This window comes from Lithobates pipiens, unplaced genomic scaffold, assembly GCF_037356315.1.
Source record: "Lithobates pipiens isolate NorthernLeopardFrog02 unplaced genomic scaffold, aLitPip1_a1.2 Scaffold_23, whole genome shotgun sequence".
Taxonomy (NCBI): Eukaryota; Metazoa; Chordata; class Amphibia; order Anura; family Ranidae; genus Lithobates; species Lithobates pipiens.
Window position 1 is genome coordinate 333,985,639 of NW_027507785.1, and position 22,309 is coordinate 334,007,947.

Genomic DNA, 22,309 nt, shown 5'->3' on the forward strand with positions numbered 1-22,309 from the left:
ACACCAGTGACGGGGCACTATTCCCCCCACCGACACCAGTGACGGGGCACTATTCCCCCCACCGACACCAGTGACGGGGCACTATTCCCCCCCACCGACACCAGTGACGGGGCACTATTCCCCCCACCGACACCATGACGGGGGGCACTATTCCCCCCACCGACACCAATGACGGGGGGCACTATTCCCCCCACCGACACCAATGACGGGGGGCACTATTCCCCCCACCGACACCAATGACAGGGGGCACTATTCCCCCCACCGACACCAATGAGGGGGAACTATTCCTCCCACCGACACCAATGAGGGGAACTATTCCTCCCACCGACACCAATGAGGGGGAACTATTCCTCCCACCGACACCAATGAGGGGGAACTATTCCTCCCACCGACACCAATGAGGGGGGAACTATTCCTCCTCCTACTGGCACTGTTGTAATTTTTTACTCACACTCACCACCAAGGATGAGGCACCGTTTACTAAAGGAACATAAACTGCCCGTTTAAAAAGTTTTTGGAACCCCTATTTAGATTACATACACACACCCCAGGAAAAAAATAATATCTTGGGGAGGAGGAAAGGTCAAATTCTTTGAGGTTTCCTTTAATCGAAGGAGAAACCAAGGCACTGGGGGGGGGGGGGGGGGGGGGGAGTGAATTTAGTCAGATTATTACTGGGCACAATAGCTCCGGTGCATTTGATCTCCACAAAACAGGGACACTTGAAGAAGGGGTACACAGGAACAAAAAAAAGAAAAAAAAAAAAAAGAAATGCAGGATATTGAATTACACACTAAGCTGCTCTTATAGAAGAGAAGGTGCCCATCTGGATTTTATATCGGCCAGTGCAGCTCTAGTGCTGGGCTCTCTTAGATACGCTTTGCACCCACACTTGGTGTGTTTTATGTCTGTCTGGGTGAAGGATTTCTCCGTCCTTTTGAGCTATCGGAGAAATGACTGAAAAAGTAACATCGCGCTACGGCGCTATTCTTGCGTCCCATGATATAAACAGGGTTATCCTGGAACACAGCCCACCCCCGACAATTGCTTGTTTGAAGAAAAAAAAAAAAAAAAAAAAAGAAGGTCTTCCTAGTAGCGGCGGTGGCCTCCAGAATGGCAGACGGCGACTTGTCACAGAAGCACATGCTATGACACAGCTCGCAGAATGCATTTTGGCAAAGGAGCAGCAGGGCAGCAGGTGGCGCAGTAAATATGGCCGCTGTTTAAACACTGGCTGTGGAGAGAACTGTTTGCATATGGAAGATCAGACACAGGACATGGAGGAGACAGGAGGAGGGTGTCAGCCACCTCTCTTCAATAACACCACAAAAAAAAAAGGATACTGTGCTTTGCCGTATTCCAGTGTGTCATCGCCATCAACGTCCAAGTCGGCGTCGCTGTCGTGCGTTTCTTTACTGCTGCACATGATAAAACCGGAACCTGAGCAATGAAGAAAATCAAAAAAAAACGTGTTAAGAACACTTGTCATTTTTTCCTAGGCATTAAAAACGCACCTTACACCGACATACACTGAGAATTCTACTCCAAAAAATAACCCCCCCCCCAAAGACGCTTCTTATTTCATCAAACTTTGTGCAGGATGTTGGACGTCGTCTGCGATTTCATCGTATTCTTATCTTCTATTTGACATGACCGATTGTACAAATCTGAGCGCCAGCCCAACATACAGAAGGGAACATCCAGCCTCAGATCACAGGATTTCTTTCTATTCCCCGTCATCCTTTCGCTGCCAGAGCCGCTCTCAGATTTATTTTTGCACACACGCTTATAAAATAATCATTTTAGGCCTGAAGATTTCATAAACCCCCTAAAACAGGATATATTTTCTGAAAGCAGACACCCCAGAGAATAAGAGCAGTACTTCCAATTTATGTCACAATATTACCGCAAAGGTCTAAGAAACTAGACTAAAATTTCAGTTAAAAGGAAACACAACCTATAATTTGGGGCACACAAACGCAATTAATTACCCAATTCGTTGGTAAAATATAAAATCCGAGGTTGCACCGAGTAGATCGATACCCAACACATCGAACCTTAAATTTGCGTGCGCCCGTGAAATGGTGACAAACTTCAGTACCCGATATTTTCCATGTGCAACCCTAATGGGTTTTACTTCCTCTTTCCCTCCCCCCCCCTGCAAAGTAAAAGCATAATGGACTAGTATGCATCACATACTAGCCCATTATGTGCCACTTGCCTGCCAGCGAAGCCCATGCTGTCCCCGCATCCATCTTCCCCGCCTTTTCCTTTCGGGGCCGCAGATTCCGGCTCTGTCCCTGGCCGGAGTCGTGGAAGCCATCAGTCACGGCACTTGCTAGGAAAGAAACGCCTCGGAGGGGCAGTTTCTTCACAGCGCATGCACTGTTGACATCATCTGAGCACTAAAAGGTAAATATTTCCTAAACAGCGTACATTTAGGCTCGGTTCACACAGGGGCGGCACGACTTGCAGCGAGTCACAGACGCGACCTGCAAACGACTTCAGCGGCGACTTGAAAAACGACTTCTGTATAGAAGTCAATGCAAGTCGCCCCAAAAGTAGTACAGGAACCTTTTTTCTAAGTCGGAGCGTCTTGAGTCGCTCCTATTAGAACGGTTCCGTTGTACAGAACGGAGCGCAACTTGTCAGGCGGCTAAGTCACCTGGACAAGTCGCCCCTGTGTGAACGGAGCCTTAGGTGACAGTACCTATAGGCAAGTCTTATTATAGGCTTACCTATAAGTACAACTTCCCCATTGGGGGTACACAACCACTTTAAAAGCCCCCTATAGGTCATCAGTTTGGTGTTATGAGGTGGACTGGTGATAGAATTATTGCGATCACTCTGGCGCATGCAGCGATATATAACAGGTGTATCGCAATCGGTGCTGGCATGCATAGGAGCCAAATGTGTGCGTTTACATTCATATGCGAGTATATGTGGGGGTGGGGGACCTTATGTGCTCACAGTTTTTACAACTTAAACATTTCTTTTTTTTTTTTACATCACATAGGGGACAAAAAGGGCCCCTATCTGATGATTTTTTTGGCAACAGGTTGTCTTTAGAGACATCCGGGGTCTGAGTCACTCTCTCCCCTGTGCTCCACTGAATGTAACGTAATGCTGATCACATTGCATTATTTTCTGGGTAGGGTGGCTGGGGACACGGAGAGGCGAACCCGGAAGTGACGTCTAACATGTCACTTCCAGGTCACCAATAAGAAGGGGAGGAGAGCGGATGAGTGTGGAAGGAATTGGGGGCAGCACAGCCGTCCAAATGCTTCCATCTGGCAGGCAAGAGTCTGCTTGTCATATTTACACCCAATCCTGGGGGCTGTGTTTTATTTATTTATTTAAATAAAAAGTAAAATACAAGTCATACTTACCTGCTCTGTAATGGTTTTGCACGGAGCAGCCCGCTGGCGCTCCAGGCCCCTCCCCTTTATCGGGTGCCCCCAGGGAAAGCCACTTTCCCTAGGGGCACCTGTGCATGCCCACTCCTGAGTCTTGTTGCTGCATCCATTGGCACAGACAGACCCCCCGATCTTCATAGTTAGTAAGGTTGAATAAAGACACCAGTCCATCCAGTTCAACCTGAGTGAGTGTCTACAATTGTCCCTATCCCTGTACATTGCACACTCACATTGGTCCCTACCCTCAAGGTGCCCACAATCCAAGGTCCCCATTCATATACTAGGGCCAATTTTGGACAGAAGCCAATTAACCTACCTGCATGTCTTTGGAGGGTGGGAGGAAACCGGAGTACCCGGAGGAAACCCACGCAGGCACAGGGAGAACATGCAAACTCCAGGCAGGTAGTGTCGTGGTTGGGATTTGAACCCGCGACCTTCTTACTGCTAGGTGAGAGTGCTGACCACTACATCAATGTGCCGCCCACGATCTCACCGGATTAGACTGACAGCCAATCATTCTCGCTGCTACCAATCAGTCCAATGAGAGGAGAGAGCGGCGGGAGAAGCTGTGCTCGTGCACATCGCTGGATTGGGTGGGCTCAAGTAAGGAAAAGGGGGGCAGGGACTGTCTGATTTAGAACCACTTTAAAAATGTCCCTCCCCCCCCCCTTCCTAACACCTGACTCTCCTGTGTCACAGAAATCTATATATTTACCTATTTTCAGCCTGCTTCGGTCTAGTGATCCCTGTGTCAGCCAGCGGCAGCTGCAGGGGAGACAAGAGAGAGTGCTTGACAACGGCTGGACGCCACCCATGGGCTCCCATGTCCCATCCGTTGTTGCCGGTCCCTCCTCTCCCCTACAGCTGCCGCCGCTGGCTGACACAGGGGAGCATAATCATGTGCCCAAACCAAGCACAAAATAGGCAAGTACCGTATATACTGGAGTATAAGCCGAGTTTTTCAGCACATTTTTTTGTGCTGAAAATGCCCCCCTCGGCTTATTCTCGAGTCAAGCACTTTTCTGCAGCAGAGAATGACATTTTCCAAACCAAAATTTGGGGCCCCGTATCTCGGGGCCACTTGGTGCTAGGAACCCCAAGTGTGCAAACACAGTGGAACTAGCACTACAACATATCCAAAGCTGGGGCTCCTAGCACCAAGTGGCCCAGAGATACGGGGGCCCCAAAGTCGGTTCGCAAAATGTCATTCTCTGCTGCAGAAAAGTGCTTGACATTTACCGAACCGAATTTGGGGCCCTGTATGTCAGGGCCACTTGGTGCTAGGAGCCCCAGGATATCCATGGATATGTTGTAGTGCTAGTTCTACTGTGTTTGCACACCGAATTTGGGGTTCTAGCACCAAGTGGCCCCCGAGATATGGGCACCAAAGTCAGTCAACTGTGTCCATCTGCAACAATGTCATTTCGGGACCCTTTGGGTCCAGAGACCCCAAATTTTGGCTGTAGATAGGGGGCATCTAGGAACCCTTAAAGCGGAGGTCCACCCTAAAGTGGACCTTCCGCTCATCGGAACCCTCCCCCCCTCCGGTGCCACAATCGGCACCTTTCAGGGGGGAGGGGGGTGCAGTTACCTGGATAATCCAGGTAACTGCACCCACTTCCGGGATAGCTCTCTGCGGAAAGGGGCGTAACTTACGCCCCTTTCCGCAAGTGCCCGCCCCTTCCCGCTGCCTGCTGGGAAACACACAGATCCCAGAGGCAGCGGGGAGCGTCCTTATTGCACAGCGTGATTCGCGCATGCGCAGTAGGGAACCGGGAAATGAAGCCGAAAGGCTCCATTTCCTGATTCCCATACCCAAGATGGCGGCGGCAGGACCCGACAGGCGACCTAGAGATCGGCTTCGGGTGCCGACATCGCGGGCGCGCTGGACAGGTAAGTGTCACTATTTTAAAAGTCAGCAGCTGCAGTATTTGTAGCTGCTGGCTTTAAAAAAAAAAAAAAAAAAACGCGGAGTCCCGGTGGACTCCCGCTTTAACTGCCGAGTTTGAAGTTTGGGGGACCTATGGCTGCAAATGGGCACAGTAAGGCTGCAAATGGGCATTGTTGACCCTCTTTTCCACTTACAGTAGCTGCGCATTTCTCACCCTAATGCTTATATTCGAGTCAATTCGTTTTCCCAGTTTTTTGTGGTAAAATTAGGTGCCTCGGCTTATGTTCGAGTATATACGGTATATACTTCTCTTCTAGACAGGTTAGTTGGCATTGGTGTTTACAAAGGGATACATTAAGACTAGTTAGGTATGAAATTTTCAAAAATAGGAGGCAGTCTAGGGAACACAGGCCGCTTCTACAAATGAATGGGCGGCAGGAGGTGCACGGATCTGCAGACCGGAGCCTTCACAGTGCTGATGGTTACAGAGTTCCAGTCCGGCAGACATCGAAGAGAAATGAAATCGTATGAGGCGGCAGATAAAGAACATTCAGAAAATTCTCAACAATCTGCACTGCACTCCAGGGATCCAATAAAATGAAGCAGCAAATTGATGTGACGTTTCAGGGCAAGTCTTCACCCAGATGATCATTAATGTGATTAACAATTCTCATAAAAGCTTTTTTTTTTCGCATGTCCAGGTGACGGCAATTCCCAGAAATCAAGGTGAAGGAAACTACCCAACGTTGCCTTCTGCCAGTGCTACACATTTGGTGACAGTTTTAAACAGTGTCCCTGCGGAGGATGACCCCGGCCTTCCTGCTGTCGCCTCTGTGTGCGTGCGCCAGTGAAAACGTCCAGCAGCTGTTCAAATATTTGACGTCTGAAAACGCTCGACTCTGGACACAAAGTCAATTCTAGCCGGTGTTTTTTCTGTCGTTGTGAAGGATAGCAGACGTGGAAGGGTGACACTCTGCACCCCGTGTCCCCCACCCTGTCACCTCCATTCCCAGCGACGGAGGAGTCTCATCGAGGCTGCCAGGGAGGCTGGAAACAGTCTGACCTTTCTGAGAGCTTTGGAATGAGATGTGTGATGATGGGGGGGGGAAGAGAAATCCGTTTGCTGGGATGATAATCTGCACATGTGCAGGAAGCAAACCTCTCATTCTTATCTACTAGCAAAAGTGTGCCGGGACCGGGCAGTACAGAATGCTGGAATTACATGACATTGGATTTAGAGTTTCCAACAAATGACCTTCACATCTCAATGAAGCTGAAGAGAGCTTGTCACCAACCTGTCCAATCTGTGGATATAACACACATTGTTTGGCCTGAACAAATGAGAACGCTGGCCAGCCATATTTCAGTGTGATCGAACGCTCTCCTGTATCTCAGTCAGATATCTTAACAGTGTTTGGGTATGTCTTCACAAAATGCAAATAAACTTAAAACAAGAGTGTAAAAATATTGTCATGTGTGAAGACATCTCAACACTGTACTGGAGAGTAGAGCTCAGCGGTGACACGGATACTGGAGAGTATGTAGCTCTCAATGGTGACACGGATACTGGAGAGTATGTAGCTCTCAATGGTGACACGGATACTGGGGAGTGAGCTGTGTGTACTGGAGAGCAGATCTCACTGGTGACGTGGATACTGGAGAGTGAGCTGTGTGTACTGGAGTGCAGATCTCACTGGTGATGTGGATACTGGGGAGTGAGCTCTGTGTAATGGAGAGCAGATCTCACTGGTGATGTGGATACAGGACAGTGAGCTGCGTGTACTGGAGAGCAGATCTCACTGGTGACGTGGATACTGGGGCGTGAGCTGCGTGTACTGGAGAGCAGATCTCACTGGTGATGTGGATACTGGAGAGTGAGCTGCGTGTACTGGAGAGCAGATCTCACTGGTGACGTGGATACTGGGGCGTGAGCTGCGTGTACTGGAGAGCAGATCTCACTGGTGACGTGGATACTGGGGCGTGAGCTGCGTGTACTGGAGAGCAGATCTCACTGGTGACATGGATACTGGAGAGTGAGCTGTGTGTACTGCAGAGCAGATATCACTGGTGACGTGGATGCTGGAGAGTGAGCTGTGTGTACTGGAGTGCAGATATCACTGGTGACGTGGATACTGGAGAGTGAGCTGTGCGTACTGGGGTGCAGAGATCACTGGTGACGTGGATACTGGAGAGTGAGCTGTGTGTACTGGAGTGCAGATATCACTGGTGACGTGGATACTGGAGAGTGAGCTGTGTGTACTGGGGTGCAGAGATCACTGGTGACGTGGATACTGGAGAGTGAGCTGTGTGTACTGGAGTGCAGATATCACTGGTGACGTGGATACTGGAGAGTGAGCTGTGTGTACTGGGGTGCAGAGATCACTGGTGACGTGGATACTGGAGAGTGAGCTGTGTGTACTGGAGTGCAGATATCACTGGTGATGTGGATACTGGAGAGTGAGCTGTGTGTACTGGAGTGCAGATCTCACTGGTGACGTGGATACTGGGGCGTGAGCTGCGTGTACTGGAGTGCAGATATCACTGGTGACGTGGATGCTGGGGAGTGAGCTGTGTGTACTGGAATGCAGATATCACTGATGTGGATACTGGGGAGTGAGCTGCATGTATTGGAGAGCAGATATCACTGGTGATGTGGATACTGGGGAGTGAGCTGCATGTATTGGAGAGCAGATATCACTGGTGATGTGGATACTGGAGAGTGAGCTGCGTGTACTGGAGAGCAGATATCACTGGTGATGTGGATACTGGGGAGTGAGCTGTGTGTACTGGAGTGCAGATCTCACTGGTGAGGTGGATACTGGAGAGTGAGCTGTGTGTACTGGAGTGCAGATCTCACTGGTGAAGTGGATACTGGAGAGTGAGCTGTGTGTACTGGAGTGCAGATCTCACTGGTGAAGTGGATACTGGAGAGTGAGCTGTGTGTACTGGAGTGCAGATCTCACTGGTGACGTGGATACTGGGGCGTGAGCTGTGTGTACTGGAGTGCAGATCTCACTGGTGACGTGGATGCTGGGGAGTGAGCTGTGTGTACTGGAATGCAGATATCACTGATGTGGATACTGGGGAGTGAGCTGCATGTATTGGAGAGCAGATATCACTGGTGATGTGGATACTGGAGAGTGAGCTGTGTGTACTGGAGAGCAGATCTCACTGGTGAGGTGGATACTGGAGAGTGAGCTGTGTGTACTGGAGAGCAGATCTCACTGGTGAGGTGGATACTGGAGAGTGAGCTGTGTGTACTGGAGTGCAGATCTCACTGGTGAGGTGGATACTGGAGAGTGAGCTGTGTGTACTGGAGAGCAGATCTCACTGGTGAGGTGGATACTGGAGAGAGAGCTGTGTGTACTGGAGTGCAGATCTCACTGGTGAAGTGGATACTGGAGAGTGAGCTGTGTGTACTGGAGTGCAGAGATGACTGGTGACGTGGATACTGGAGAGTGAGCTGTGTGTACTGGAGTGCAGATATCACTGGTGACGTGGATACTGGAGAGTGAGCTGTGTGTACTGGAGTGCAGATATCACTGGTGATGTGGATACTGGGGAGTGAGCTGTGTTTACTGGAGAGCAGATATCACTGGTGACGTGGATACTGGAGAGTGAGCTGTGTGTACTGGAGAGCAGATATCACTGGTGAAGTGGATACTGGAGAGTGAGCTGTGTGTACTGCAGAGCAGATCTCACTGGTGAAGTGGATACTGGGGAGTGAGCTGTGTGTACTGCAGAGCAGATCTCACTGGTGACGTGGATACTAGAGAGTGAGCTGTGTGTACTGGAGTGCAGATATCACTGGTGATGTGGATACTGGGGAGTGAGCTGTGTGTAATGGAGAGCAGATCTCACTGGTGATGTGGATACTGGAGAGTGAGCTGTGTGTACTGCAGAGCAGATCTCACTGGTGACGTGGATACTGGAGAGTGAGCTGTGTGTACTGGAGAGCAGATCTCACTGGTGACGTGGATACTGGGGCGTGAGCTGCGTGTACTGGAGTGCAGATATCACTGGTGACGTGGATACTGGGGAGTGAGCTGTGTGTACTGGAGTGCAGATATCACTGGTGACGTGGATGCTGGAGAGTGAGCTGTGTGTACTGGAGTGCAGATATCACTGGTGACGTGGATACTGGAGAGTGAGCTGTGCGTACTGGGGTGCAGAGATCACTGGTGACGTGGATACTGGAGAGTGAGCTGTGTGTACTGGAGTGCAGATATCACTGGTGACGTGGATACTGGAGAGTGAGCTGTGTGTACTGGGGTGCAGAGATCACTGGTGACGTGGATACTGGAGAGTGAGCTGTGTGTACTGGAGTGCAGATATCACTGGTGACGTGGATACTGGAGAGTGAGCTGTGTGTACTGGGGTGCAGAGATCACTGGTGACGTGGATACTGGAGAGTGAGCTGTGTGTACTGGAGTGCAGATATCACTGGTGATGTGGATACTGGAGAGTGAGCTGTGTGTACTGGAGTGCAGATCTCACTGGTGACGTGGATACTGGGGCGTGAGCTGCGTGTACTGGAGTGCAGATATCACTGGTGACGTGGATGCTGGGGAGTGAGCTGTGTGTACTGGAATGCAGATATCACTGATGTGGATACTGGGGAGTGAGCTGCATGTATTGGAGAGCAGATATCACTGGTGATGTGGATACTGGGGAGTGAGCTGCATGTATTGGAGAGCAGATATCACTGGTGATGTGGATACTGGAGAGTGAGCTGCGTGTACTGGAGAGCAGATATCACTGGTGATGTGGATACTGGGGAGTGAGCTGTGTGTACTGGAGTGCAGATCTCACTGGTGAGGTGGATACTGGAGAGTGAGCTGTGTGTACTGGAGTGCAGATCTCACTGGTGAAGTGGATACTGGAGAGTGAGCTGTGTGTACTGGAGTGCAGATCTCACTGGTGAAGTGGATACTGGAGAGTGAGCTGTGTGTACTGGAGTGCAGATCTCACTGGTGACGTGGATACTGGGGCGTGAGCTGTGTGTACTGGAGTGCAGATCTCACTGGTGACGTGGATGCTGGGGAGTGAGCTGTGTGTACTGGAATGCAGATATCACTGATGTGGATACTGGGGAGTGAGCTGCATGTATTGGAGAGCAGATATCACTGGTGATGTGGATACTGGAGAGTGAGCTGTGTGTACTGGAGAGCAGATCTCACTGGTGACGTGGATACTGGAGAGTGAGCTGTGTGTACTGCAGAGCAGATCTCACTGGTGAGGTGGATACTGGAGAGAGAGCTGTGTGTACTGGAGTGCAGATCTCACTGGTGAAGTGGATACTGGAGAGTGAGCTGTGTGTACTGGAGTGCAGAGATGACTGGTGACGTGGATACTGGAGAGTGAGCTGTGTGTACTGGAGTGCAGATATCACTGGTGACGTGGATACTGGAGAGTGAGCTGTGTGTACTGGAGTGCAGATATCACTGGTGATGTGGATACTGGGGAGTGAGCTGTGTTTACTGGAGAGCAGATATCACTGGTGATGTGGATACTGGAGAGTGAGCTGTGTGTACTGCAGAGCAGATCTCACCGGTGACGTGGATACTGGAGAGTGAGCTGTGTGTACTGGAGAGCAGATATCACTGGTGAAGTGGATACTGGAGAGTGAGCTGTGTGTACTGCAGAGCAGATCTCACTGGTGAAGTGGATACTGGGGAGTGAGCTGTGTGTACTGCAGAGCAGATCTCACTGGTGACGTGGATACTAGAGAGTGAGCTGTGTGTACTGGAGTGCAGATATCACTGGTGATGTGGATACTGGGGAGTGAGCTGTGTGTAATGGAGAGCAGATCTCACTGGTGATGTGGATACTGGAGAGTGAGCTGTGTGTACTGCAGAGCAGATCTCACTGGTGACGTGGATACTGGAGAGTGAGCTGTGTGTACTGGAGAGCAGATCTCACTGGTGACGTGGATACTGGGGCGTGAGCTGCGTGTACTGGAGTGCAGATATCACTGGTGACGTGGATACTGGGGAGTGAGCTGTGTGTACTGGAGTGCAGATCTCACTGGTGACGTGGATACTGGGGCGTGAGCTGCGTGTACTGGAGTGCAGATATCACTGGTGACGTGGATACTGGGGAGTGAGCTGTGTGTACTGGAGTGCAGATATCACTGGTGACGTGGATGCTGGGGAGTGAGCTGTGTGTACTGGAATGCAGATATCACTGATGTGGATACTGGGGAGTGAGCTGCATGTATTGGAGAGCAGATATCACGGGTGACGTGGATACTGGGGAGTGAGCTGTGTTTACTGGAGAGCAGATATCACTGGTGATGTGGATACTGGGGAGTGAGCTGTGTTTACTGGAGAGCAGATATCACTGGTGATGTGGATACTGGGGAGTGAGCTGTGTTTACTGGAGAGCAGATATCACGGGTGACGTGGATACTGGGGAGTGATTTTGGAGCTGGCTTGAAATATCCCACATGAATCGTTTAGCTGTTGACCAAAAAAAAAAAAAAATGGCATTTGGAACTAAGCAGAAAATTAAAACAAACTGAGTGAAGACTAAAAAAAAAAAACCCCAAAAAAACGAAAACACTTGTGTGAAGAATTGTAATATCTACAGATGGTTAGAGTTTGTCATAAAAGGCCCAACTCCTCTGAGACAGGGTGCAATAACAGGTTCACAATCAATATGTGGTTAACAGATTGGAGGTAAAACGCGTGATGCTATGGGGCATGGACTAAATGCAATAGGAAGCTTCTTGCTAAATCATTACTGGAATGAAGTCAGTTCTGAATTCAAAGGGGGGTTAAACCTGATGCATGATAGGAGACCACTAAGAATAATGCTGCAAAATAATCACTTTGTAGCCTAGTTAGCTTTAGGTTTAAAAATGAAAACTTTCTTGAGACTGTTAGAAAGGCGTAGGAAAAGCCAACACAAATTAGAAAAAAGAAACGGCGAGACAAAAAGGAAAACCAGCAATGTTTCCCCTTTGAGAGGAAGAGGTTGACTAATAAAGATTGATGAAAAGCACACAGAGTTGGTGCAAAAACACAAAGTTGCAGCTCTCCTGTTCCCGTTGTTGCTCGGCAGGTGAGCTGACAAGTAATTCCGGTGTTCGCATTGAGTGGCACCTCTATAAACCTCCTGTCACTTTGGAGACAAACTTCTCTCATCAATCAGAGCCCACCTATCAGGATCACTTACACTGCAGCACTCTGACTGCTGTTCTGACAGTGCGGGATTGCTGCGGCCTCTCCACAAATCAACAAACTGCTTTGTAATGCAGCACAGAGAACATTGCCGCTTCTAACACAACATCTCGGGCAATGCGATCAGTCGAATATTTACTTTGGTTCAGGAGGTGGAAAAAAAAAACCCGGCTTTTCCGAAGTGTGGGCATCAGACTTACAAGCCTCAGGCCCCGGAGATGGGCAGCTACGAGGAAATAGAGGTTTGAATTAGAAGAAGCACAAAAAAAAAAAAGTGACCTGCTGCTGCTTTTCGGAAATTCTTAGTTCCGCCACAGCTGGAGTCGGACTGAACACAAGCCGAGCCGCGTGTTATTCAACTCAAAATCTAGGACAACTTCTTCTAAACATAACCGCATCTCCTACCTGCAAGGACGGCCTATTGTCCTCAAATAGTGCCCTGCTTTTCAGAGGGTTCCTCACACGGTATCAGGAGGGGGGGGGGGGCACATGTTCTGAAATCCTACAGAGTGCCCAACTACTGGGCTGAAGAAAACAACTCATAATACACAAGAAAAGCAAAACTTTGACCTGCTTTACAGTATGGCGTGTCAATCTATTGGAGACACGTATGTGATGTTCCATGCCCAATGACAGAACACAAGACTCTAAATAGAGAGAAAGATCAGCGGCTCGATGCCTGGACAGAACAAACCCTCCAAACAACAAAGGCGTCAGATACCCATCCGTGACCCGTCCTGTGTGTATGCAGCATTTTATACATTTACTGCAATCCTAGAGGAGCTCGGCGTTCCCCTTCCTCCTGCTGGTGACCCCCTCTAGTGATATAATGATCTATATAGAGGAATCAGGACCTCCTTCCTCCTGCTGGTGACCCCTCTAGTGATATAAAGATCTATATAGAGGAATCAGGACCTCCTTCCTCCTGCTGGTGACCCCTCTAGTGATATAAAGATCTATATAGAGGAATCAGGACCTCCTTCCTCCTGCTGGTGACCCCTCTAGTGATATAAAGATCTATATAGAGGAATCAGGACCTCCTTCCTCCTGCCGGTGATCCCTCTAGTGATATAAAGATCTATATAGAGGAATCAGGACCTCCTTCCTCCTGCCGGTGATCCCTCTAGTGATATAAAGATCTATATAGAGGAATCAGGACCTCCTTCCTCCTGCCGGTGACCCCTCTAGTGATATAAAGATCTATATAGGGGAATCAGGACCTCCTTCCTCCTGCTGGTGACCCCTCTAGTGATATAAAGATCTATATAGAGGAATCAGGACCTCCTTCCTCCTGCTGGTGACCCCTCTAGTGATATAAAGATCTATATAGAGGAATCAGGACCTCCTTCCTCCCGCTGGTGACCCCTTTAGTGATATAAAGATCTATATAGAGCAGGGATATGCAATTAGCGGACCTCCAGCTGTTGCAAAACTACAAGTCCCATCATGCCTCTGCCTCTGGGTGTCATGCTTGTGGCTGTCAGTGTCTTGCTATTCCACATGGGACTGGTAGTTCTGCAACAGCTGGAGGTCCGCTAATTGCATGTCCCCGATATAGAGGAATCAGGACCTCCTTCCTCCCGCTGGTGACCCCTCTAGTGATATAAAGATCTATATAGAGGAATCAGGACCTCCTTCCTCCTGCTGGTGACCCCTCTAGTGATATAAAGATCTATATAGAATCAGGACCTCCTTCCTCCTGCTGGTGACCCCTCTAGTGATATAAAGATCTATATAGAGGAATCAGGACCTCCTTTCTTCTGCTGGTGACCCCCTCTTCTGATGCACCCCAGAACTCTATTCACTTTGCCCACTGTTTGGCCACACCCAGTTTGCTCATTTTGCAATCATAAAAAAAATAAAACACTCCCAATGTTAAGACCCAAGTTACTGTATTCGATTTATATACAAACTTTGCGGTCTGGGGAGAAAGAGCAACCAAACAAAATGAACTTTAGCAGTTCACACCTAAAGTTATTCTAAAGCCTTAAGTTTTTTTTTTTTCCTTAATGCATTCTAAACAATAATGTTAAAAACCTTCTGTGCTGCAGCTCTCCCCCCCCCCCCCCCCGCCCTCCTTTTTGTTACCTGAGCCCAATCAAGCGGCAAGCACGGGAGCAGCATCTCTCAACACTGTCTTCCTTCTCACTTGGAAGATTGACAGCGGCGGGAGCCATTGGCTTCCACCACTGTCAATCAAATGCTGTGGCATGGGATTGGCTTCCACCACTGTCAATCAAATGCTGTGACACAAGAGCGCAGACAAGGCGGCTTGGGAGCAAGCACAGGTGCCCCCAAAGAAAGAAGCTTTCAGTGGGGGCACTTGCCAAAAGAAGAGGGACCAGGGGTGGCGGCAGGGGATCCTAGAATAAGAGGAGGAATGGGGCTGCACCATTACACAGCAGGCAAGTGTGGGATATACCATGTTTATTTTAATAAAAAAAAAAAAATAATAAAAAAAAAATAATATGAAGATAAATCATATGTGTTTTTTAAGCTTAAAGAAAAACTAAAGGTTCAGTTTAAAAAAAAAACAAAAAACAAACCCAAAACAAAAATCATGTCACACTTACCTCCTCTGTGGAGCTCGTTTTGCAGAGTGGCCCTGATCCTTCTCTTCTGGGGTCCTTCAGCAGTGCTCCTGGCTCCTCCTCCTCTCGAGTGCCCCGTTGAAGCGCTCTCCATCGGGGGACACTTGTGCGGACGCGCTCCCGTGTCCTGCTGCTGCGTCAATTGACACAGAAGGCAGGATTCGGCTCCAGCATCATTGGATTTGATTGACAGCACCAGGAGCCAATGGCTGCGCTGCTATTATTCTATCCAATCAGGACCCGAGACACCAGCTGGAGCGCGTGTGTCGTTCCCGGCGCAGGAACGATTGGGCCAAGTAAAAGGGGGACTGGTGGACTACAAGAGGTTTTTCAAAATGAGGAAGGGTTAGTCGTCCTTGTCCCCCCCCCTTTTTTTTAAAAAAAATTCTGGTTGTGTTACTCCAACAGGGGTGCCGACATCAAGAAACGCTCTTTTACTAGCAGAGTGCTTCAATTACTAGAGCGCGTTACCTTTCTACTGTTCTATTTCCTCGCACAGGGCCCGATATGCAAGGTGTCTTTTTCAGCCAACAAAAATAACGTTTATTTATTTCGGGGACCCCTACAACAACACCGCAAGAGAGAAATGTGATGAGCGACTGGCAGTGGTTTTCAGTCGGAGCCGTCTCCCACCTGCAGGCAGGCTGCCAGTTAAGTGAGCAGGCAGGAAGAGGACGTAAAGCTCTACCTAAAGCAGTGGCTTTATTTTCTCGAGCACTCCACATTTCTGGAGAAATAACTAGTGCTGACAGGAAAGGGATCAGAGCAGTTTAACAACTCGGGCAATCAAACCCGGAGCATTAAAGCGGGAGGGGAAATGTCCCGGCACCTGAGGACTCGGCGCTCGCCTGGAGAACAGCTGGAAATCATACGCCAGATCCCAGAAACAAGCCCAGAGCACACAGCGGGCCCCTGGGCCGACTTCTAATTAATGACACACCGAAAGGCTTTCTGCTTTTACAGGGCAGAAGTGAAAATATGCAAGTGTTGAAATGCTACATTTCATTAAAAAGGAGGGGGGGGGGGGGGAGCAACTCTTTAACCCAAAACTAGATTTTTTTTATGACCCTGCCAGCAAAATGAAATTCACTGTTAATTTAATCAATTAATCAGCATATTGATTCACAAAAGCAGGATTGGCAAGGGGCCACATGCGGCGGATGTGAACACACTTGCAGACTGCTGTACAGCCAGAAGTTGTAACCAGTAACAGAGATCCTCCCCATTGCTGGATACGACTTCTGAGAACAGCAGCAAGAAGGTATAATGGGGGATACAATACAACCGCAGGGCAGACTTTGTTCCTGTCTGGGAGGAGGGCTCCTTAATGCCGCACAGAGTTTAGATTTGAACCACGTTGAGAAAATACTGCATGGCATAAAAAAAAAATAGCAAAACCCAGTTTTATTCTCTAGGGCTTCTGCTTAAAAAATAAAAAAAAAACATTAAAATATTTTTTTTATATAATAAAATATATATATATATATATATATATAATTTTATTATATAAAAAAAATATTTCAATGTTTTTTTTATATATATATATATATATAAATATAATAATAAAATATTAATATAATGTGTGTGTGTATATATATATATATATATATATATATATATATATATATATATATATATATATATATATATATATATATATATATATATCTATATCTATATCAACATGGTATATTGGGAGCACCACACCCAAAATGTTGAAATCCAAATAGGAGGTTTTTATTCCAAACACATATAGTGAACTCAATATCCATCGCATTTTAGGTTTCTCAAGATACTCATCACCACCCCCTTTCATCAAGGCTTAAAGTGTTACTGAACCCATAACAGTAAAATCTGTCTGTGTATGCAGTAAAGCATGCTTGTTATACTCACTTTGAATAACGTAAAAATGCAGCTGGTCCTGTCTTCTCGGATCCTCCTCTTCTTCCACTGTCCCCAATCTATCTCTTGATACTACAGTTTTTGGAGTCACTCGGCACATGCTCAGTTTGGTGTGAATTGCTAGAGTTTTTTTCTTGGGAGAGAACATGTGATCAGCACAGGGCCAATCGGCACTGTCCAGAAAGGGGCAGGGTCATGCAGCCTCATAGGACAGTCAGAGAATGAAAACTCCTCATACAAGCTTTAATCAGACACCAATAGAAGTCACAAGACTGCTATATACTGCTGATGAGAAAAAAAGAAAAAAAAAGAAGAGGTATTTATCAGTTTATATTTACTAAAATATTCGCATTTCCATGCTCTGTGTACTATGGAAGAGCAGATATAGTGAGTGCAGAGTCCTGGGGAGAGCAGATATAGTGAGTGCAGGCTCCTGGGGAGAGCAGATATAGTGAGTGCAGGCTCCTGGGGAGAGCAGATATAGTGAGTGCAGGCTCCTGGGGAGATCAGATATAGTGAGTGCAGGCTCCTGGGGAGAGCAGATATAGTGAATGCAGGCTCCTGGGGAGAGCAGATATAGTGAGTGCAGGCTCCTGGGGAGACCAGATATAGTGAGTGCAGGCTCCTGGGGAGAGCAGATATAGTGAATGCAGGCTCCTGGGGAGAACAGATATAGTGAGTGCAGGCTCCTGGGGAGAGCAGATATAGTGAGTGCAGGGTCCTGGGGAGAGCAGATATAGTGAGTGCAGGCTCCTGGGGAGAGCAGATATAGTGAGTGCAGGCTCCTGGGGAGAGCATTTTTTTTTTTCCTCTCTTCTCAGCACAACACTGAAAGCCATATTTTCGGCTGCTGAAATTTCGGTGCATCATTAGGAGCAGCAAATCATACTTTACTTTTGCTAAAATAGAAAGATTTGATGTCAGTGCAGCAAATTAACTTACAGGCTGCACGGCGGCGAATGTCAGCTCCTTCATACAAAGGGTGAGATTTTCCTTTAAAAATGTTGCACATTTCTCGAAAGGATGATGTTCTACATATAAAATGTATTGCAAGTCATCATGGAGGAGGAAAAAAAAAAAAAAAGGCAAAAATATGTATTTTAGGAGAAATAAAAAAAAAAAAAGGTAAAAGTAAAGTAAACTATTGGTAGAGATGGAGGGGGCAGGCGGCGAGGGGGCAGGACGTGTCTTTGTTGGAGCCGCAGAGAGAGAGAGAGAGAGAGAGAGAGATGTGCTGTCTGGTTAATTTAGAAGCCAGGTTGGTAATCGGGTTTATTTAGTCATTGGCTTCCCCGGTTGGCAGTGCAGGAGGGGAGAGAGGCTTTCTATTAGAGCGGGGCCCGTCCTTGGGGAAATTCTCTCCCTCGCAGCTCATGTTACGCTCCCGTCATTGCTGGCAGCTTTTATACACATTTCCAGCTCTTTAATTAAAAGTCACAGAGCTGCACGGCCAATCAGCTTGCGCAGAGGAGGATAACAACCTGCCAGAGTTATTTAGAAAGGAGCAAAAAAGGCAAAAATGTTGAGAAGTGATTACCAGAGAGAGAGAGAGAGAGGGAGCGCGAGGCTGCACATCGCAGCAATTAACTGACACCAAACCATCGGCCTTTGTCTGCTTATCTGCAGGAATATTCATCTGATAGTGGAAGGTGAAACAGATCCATTGTACAAATAACGTTCCGATAGGCACCCGAACCGGCCAATCAGGTTCAGTCTTCAAATGACAGGAAGCATCTAAATCGGATCCTTCAGCTATACACAAATATATTATAATATATATATATATATATATATATATAACGAGGATCAGCGGGGTACTGCGTGCAGCTGAATGCTTCATAACTGAACCCCTATGAGAGTGTTGTAGGCAAGTGCTGCAGCTTCAAAAGGGAACAAAGCTTCTTTCTTTCTCACAACATGCAGTAGAAGCTGCTGCAAGTCGGATACAGCCTGCCCTGCTGCTGCAGGATACCCAGCACCATCTAGCAATCAGGGGTCTCAAACTGGTGGCCCCTCCAGCTGTAAGTCCCACCATGTCTCTGCCTGTGGGAGTCATTCTTGTAACTGTCAGCCTTGCAATGCCTCATGGGACTTGTAGTTTTGCAACAGCTGGAGGGGCGCCAGTTTGAGACCCCATTCTAGCTGGTTCCACCCCAGCCTGACTCCCCCTGGCCCCACCCCCTTTCATTCATTGGTTTCCAGTTCCTTCAATCATGGAGACCCGGTGTCCTATCATATACGGTTCCCCCTATCGTATAGTGTCCTCTGTGTACTGCGCATGCGCAGTACACAGCACACACACAGATTCCGAAAATCTCCGAAGATGAACGGCGCCTGCGCCGTGAGTCCAGGTTCTATCCCCACCATCCAAGTGGACATAGAGTTGGAATATAAAAAAAGAGCCGAGCCCTCTTATTTTACCAGCCCTATGTCCGCTTGGATGGTGGGGCTACCACCTCCACTCACGGCGCAGGCGCCGTTCATCTTCAGAGATTTTCTGAAGCTTCTTCTTCCCCGTACTGCGCATGCGCAGTATGGGGCGGACACTATATGATGGCAGGACACTATCTGCCAGGACACCGGCATCACATGTGGGCGTTACTCATGCAAATAAAAGCCTGCCTTGGAACACACACACACTCCCTCCAGCAAAGAAAGACCCGCTCCAGGTGTCCGATTCCAAAAAAGATCTCCTCCCTCTTCAGGTGTGGGTGCGGCTCAATATGCAAGAAAAGAACAGAACAGAAGTCCGGATGGCCGCACTCTGATGACATATTAAATCTTTATTGATATCAATCCATACAGCAAGGATAAAAACCTCCAACGCGTTTCACACCGTCAGGGTAGGTGCTTACTCAGCTAGGTGTTAAAACACACTCCTCCAGGATGGCATCCACTTTATGAAGGCATTTTGATATTTGCATAACTTCACCCACTGCTTGCATTAGGACTGAGGGCTCATGATAGGGGTACTGAGGCTGGGATGTGTTCAGGAAGCCATGTACAGCACCCCGACGGCCCCTCCCACTAGCCCTGATCTGCCTGAATTGCATAGAGAAGTGCAGGGACAGATTACACCGGATCCAATATAAGGTATGTAATGAAAAGGGAAAGATTTTATTTACAAATTTCCATAGCATGCAACAAAGGGTGCAGGTTATTGGGGGGCCAGCCCCAAGTACTTTTCAGTAGGGGGGGGGGCCTCACCAAGTACTTTTGCTGGTTCCTAAGAAAGGTGGGGCCCACCTGGCTGTGGCCTTCCCCTTGTCACTTGCACTTTTGTCTGCTTTTTATTTCACTTGGTGGATGGAGGGTGTGGGGTCTTGAGTCCTACCCTGAAGTCTAGTCTTCCTCCAACCATCCAGGTGGGGGGGGGGGGTTCTCTTTGGACCTTCACCTATTAAAGAGGGATTCCACCAAAAAAAAAAAAAAATATTAAAAGCCAGCAGCTATAAATACTACAGCTGCTGACTTTTAATAAATGGACACTCACCTGTCCCGGGTTCCAGCGATGCCGGCAGCCGAGGCCGATCGATCGCTCGGCTCTGGGCTGCTGTAGTCACCATTCTAGGTGAGGGAATCAGGAAGTGAAGCGAATCGGCTTCACTTCCCGGTTCCCTACTGCGCATGCGCGAGCCGCGCAATAGGAAATCTCCGCGCTGTCACTGGGACCCGTGTGTGTCCCAGCAGACAGCGCGACAGGGCAGGAAATGGCGTAGACTCCCACGGGAGTCTATGCCCGGAAGTGGGTGAAAATACCTGTCTTTGACAGGTATCTCCACCCCCCCTCCCCCCTGAAAGGTGTCAATTGTGACACCGGAGGGGGGGGGGGGGAGGGTTCCGATCAGCGGAGGTTCCACTTTAGCGTGGAATCCCGCTTTAAGCAGTGGTTGGCTTTGGATGACCAAGAGGAGAGGGGTCTGCCAGGCCTTTTTGGATCACACGCGAGCCTTGCCCCTGTCAGAAGCCTTATGCTCCCAGGGGGTCAGGGAAGGTCCCACTTCTCCGTAAGGTGGACTAGAGTCACACCCTTAAGTGGGGTGGGGGGGGGGGGGGGTTAAGGCCCCTTTCACACTTGTGCGACTTGAAAGTCACGCGATTTTCCCGGCCAATTTGTAGCAATGCCTGTGTAATCTTGAGGTCTATGGACCTCAAGTCGCATTAAAAAAGTCAGCCTAAAGCAGTGCAGGGACTGAACGGCACAGATATGAACGGCACAGATATGAACGGCACAGATATGAACGGCACAGATATGAACGGCACAGATATGAACGGCACAGATATGAACGGCACAGATATGAACGGCACTCATTGGAAATCATGGGCTACGACTTGTCATGCGACTTTGCAGGAAAAAGTCGCAGAAGTGTGAAAAGTGGCCTAAGAGGCGTTTTCTTTTCAAAGCTTTCTGTGACTTTATTATAGTGTTTGACAAAACATTGGACTACGAAGATCCATGAAAAAATAAAGTCTATAGCAGGTTGATGAGCGGAGGAGGAGGGGGGGGGGATAAAGTACAAGCAGAAAAAAAAAAAAAAAAAAAAAAACTTTAGCTTCCATTTTTTTTTTTCAATCACAAAAGCAGAAAAGTGTGAAAATAGAAATGTAAAAAATAAAATAAATAGAATGTTTATGTAAATTGTATTCAGTTCAACAGATGGTAGAAAACGTCCTCCTCTCCCCAATTCTCCGGTATCTCTCTCTCAGAGCCCCCACCGCTCCTCGGGGACAAACTTTCCTCTCCTCAAAGTGAAAATTGTAAGTAGATTTTCCAAATGGAAAGCAATTTCATGATCCACTTTCCTTCCCCCTAAATTGCCATCTTAGCCGGCAGCGAAGGCTGAAAGGTGATTGACTGACGGGGGGGACCTGGACGCAGCCGGCACACTTGGGCGCCTCACGTCTGCCGGTGGGAGGCAGATTGGGTTTGACGTGAACTTCTCTGCAAAGAAAGCAACCTGAGGAGGATTTCTAGTGTCAGGAAAGATTAGAGCGGCTGTCCTTTCACCGCTATAACCTGGAACAATTCTGTACAAAATGGCCGCACATAGGTTAGACGGACCTGAAATCTGCTGACATACAAGTTATCCCAACATCTGGACGGCGACGGTGCAATCAGCACCTGGAAGGCTTCCCCTGTAGGAGGCACACCGGCTCCCCCCCCCCCCATCTGTATCACATAATCGAGGGGTACACACACACACACACACACGGAGCTCTCCACTTGCTCACATTTCCTCCCTCACCTACAATCCAACCGGACAGTTTCCTCAAGCTGGCGTTATCACTCCCTCTAACCACTTTTGGCAGGCAATCTAATTTTCC

At 48.3% G+C, this 22,309-nt stretch overlaps 1 protein-coding gene across 1 annotated transcript in view; it reads right to left on the bottom strand.

Annotated features, from left to right (window-relative positions):
* RNF220 (ring finger protein 220) overlaps positions 1-22,309 on the bottom strand; it is a gene marked incomplete at its 5' end in the record, with an annotated part of 71,103 nt that overhangs the window by 41,234 nt on the left and 7,560 nt on the right. Inside the window, 1 exon segment of the mRNA XM_077450745.1 lies at positions 1,344-1,440. Coding sequence (XP_077306871.1) covers positions 1,344-1,440 — 97 coding nt within the window.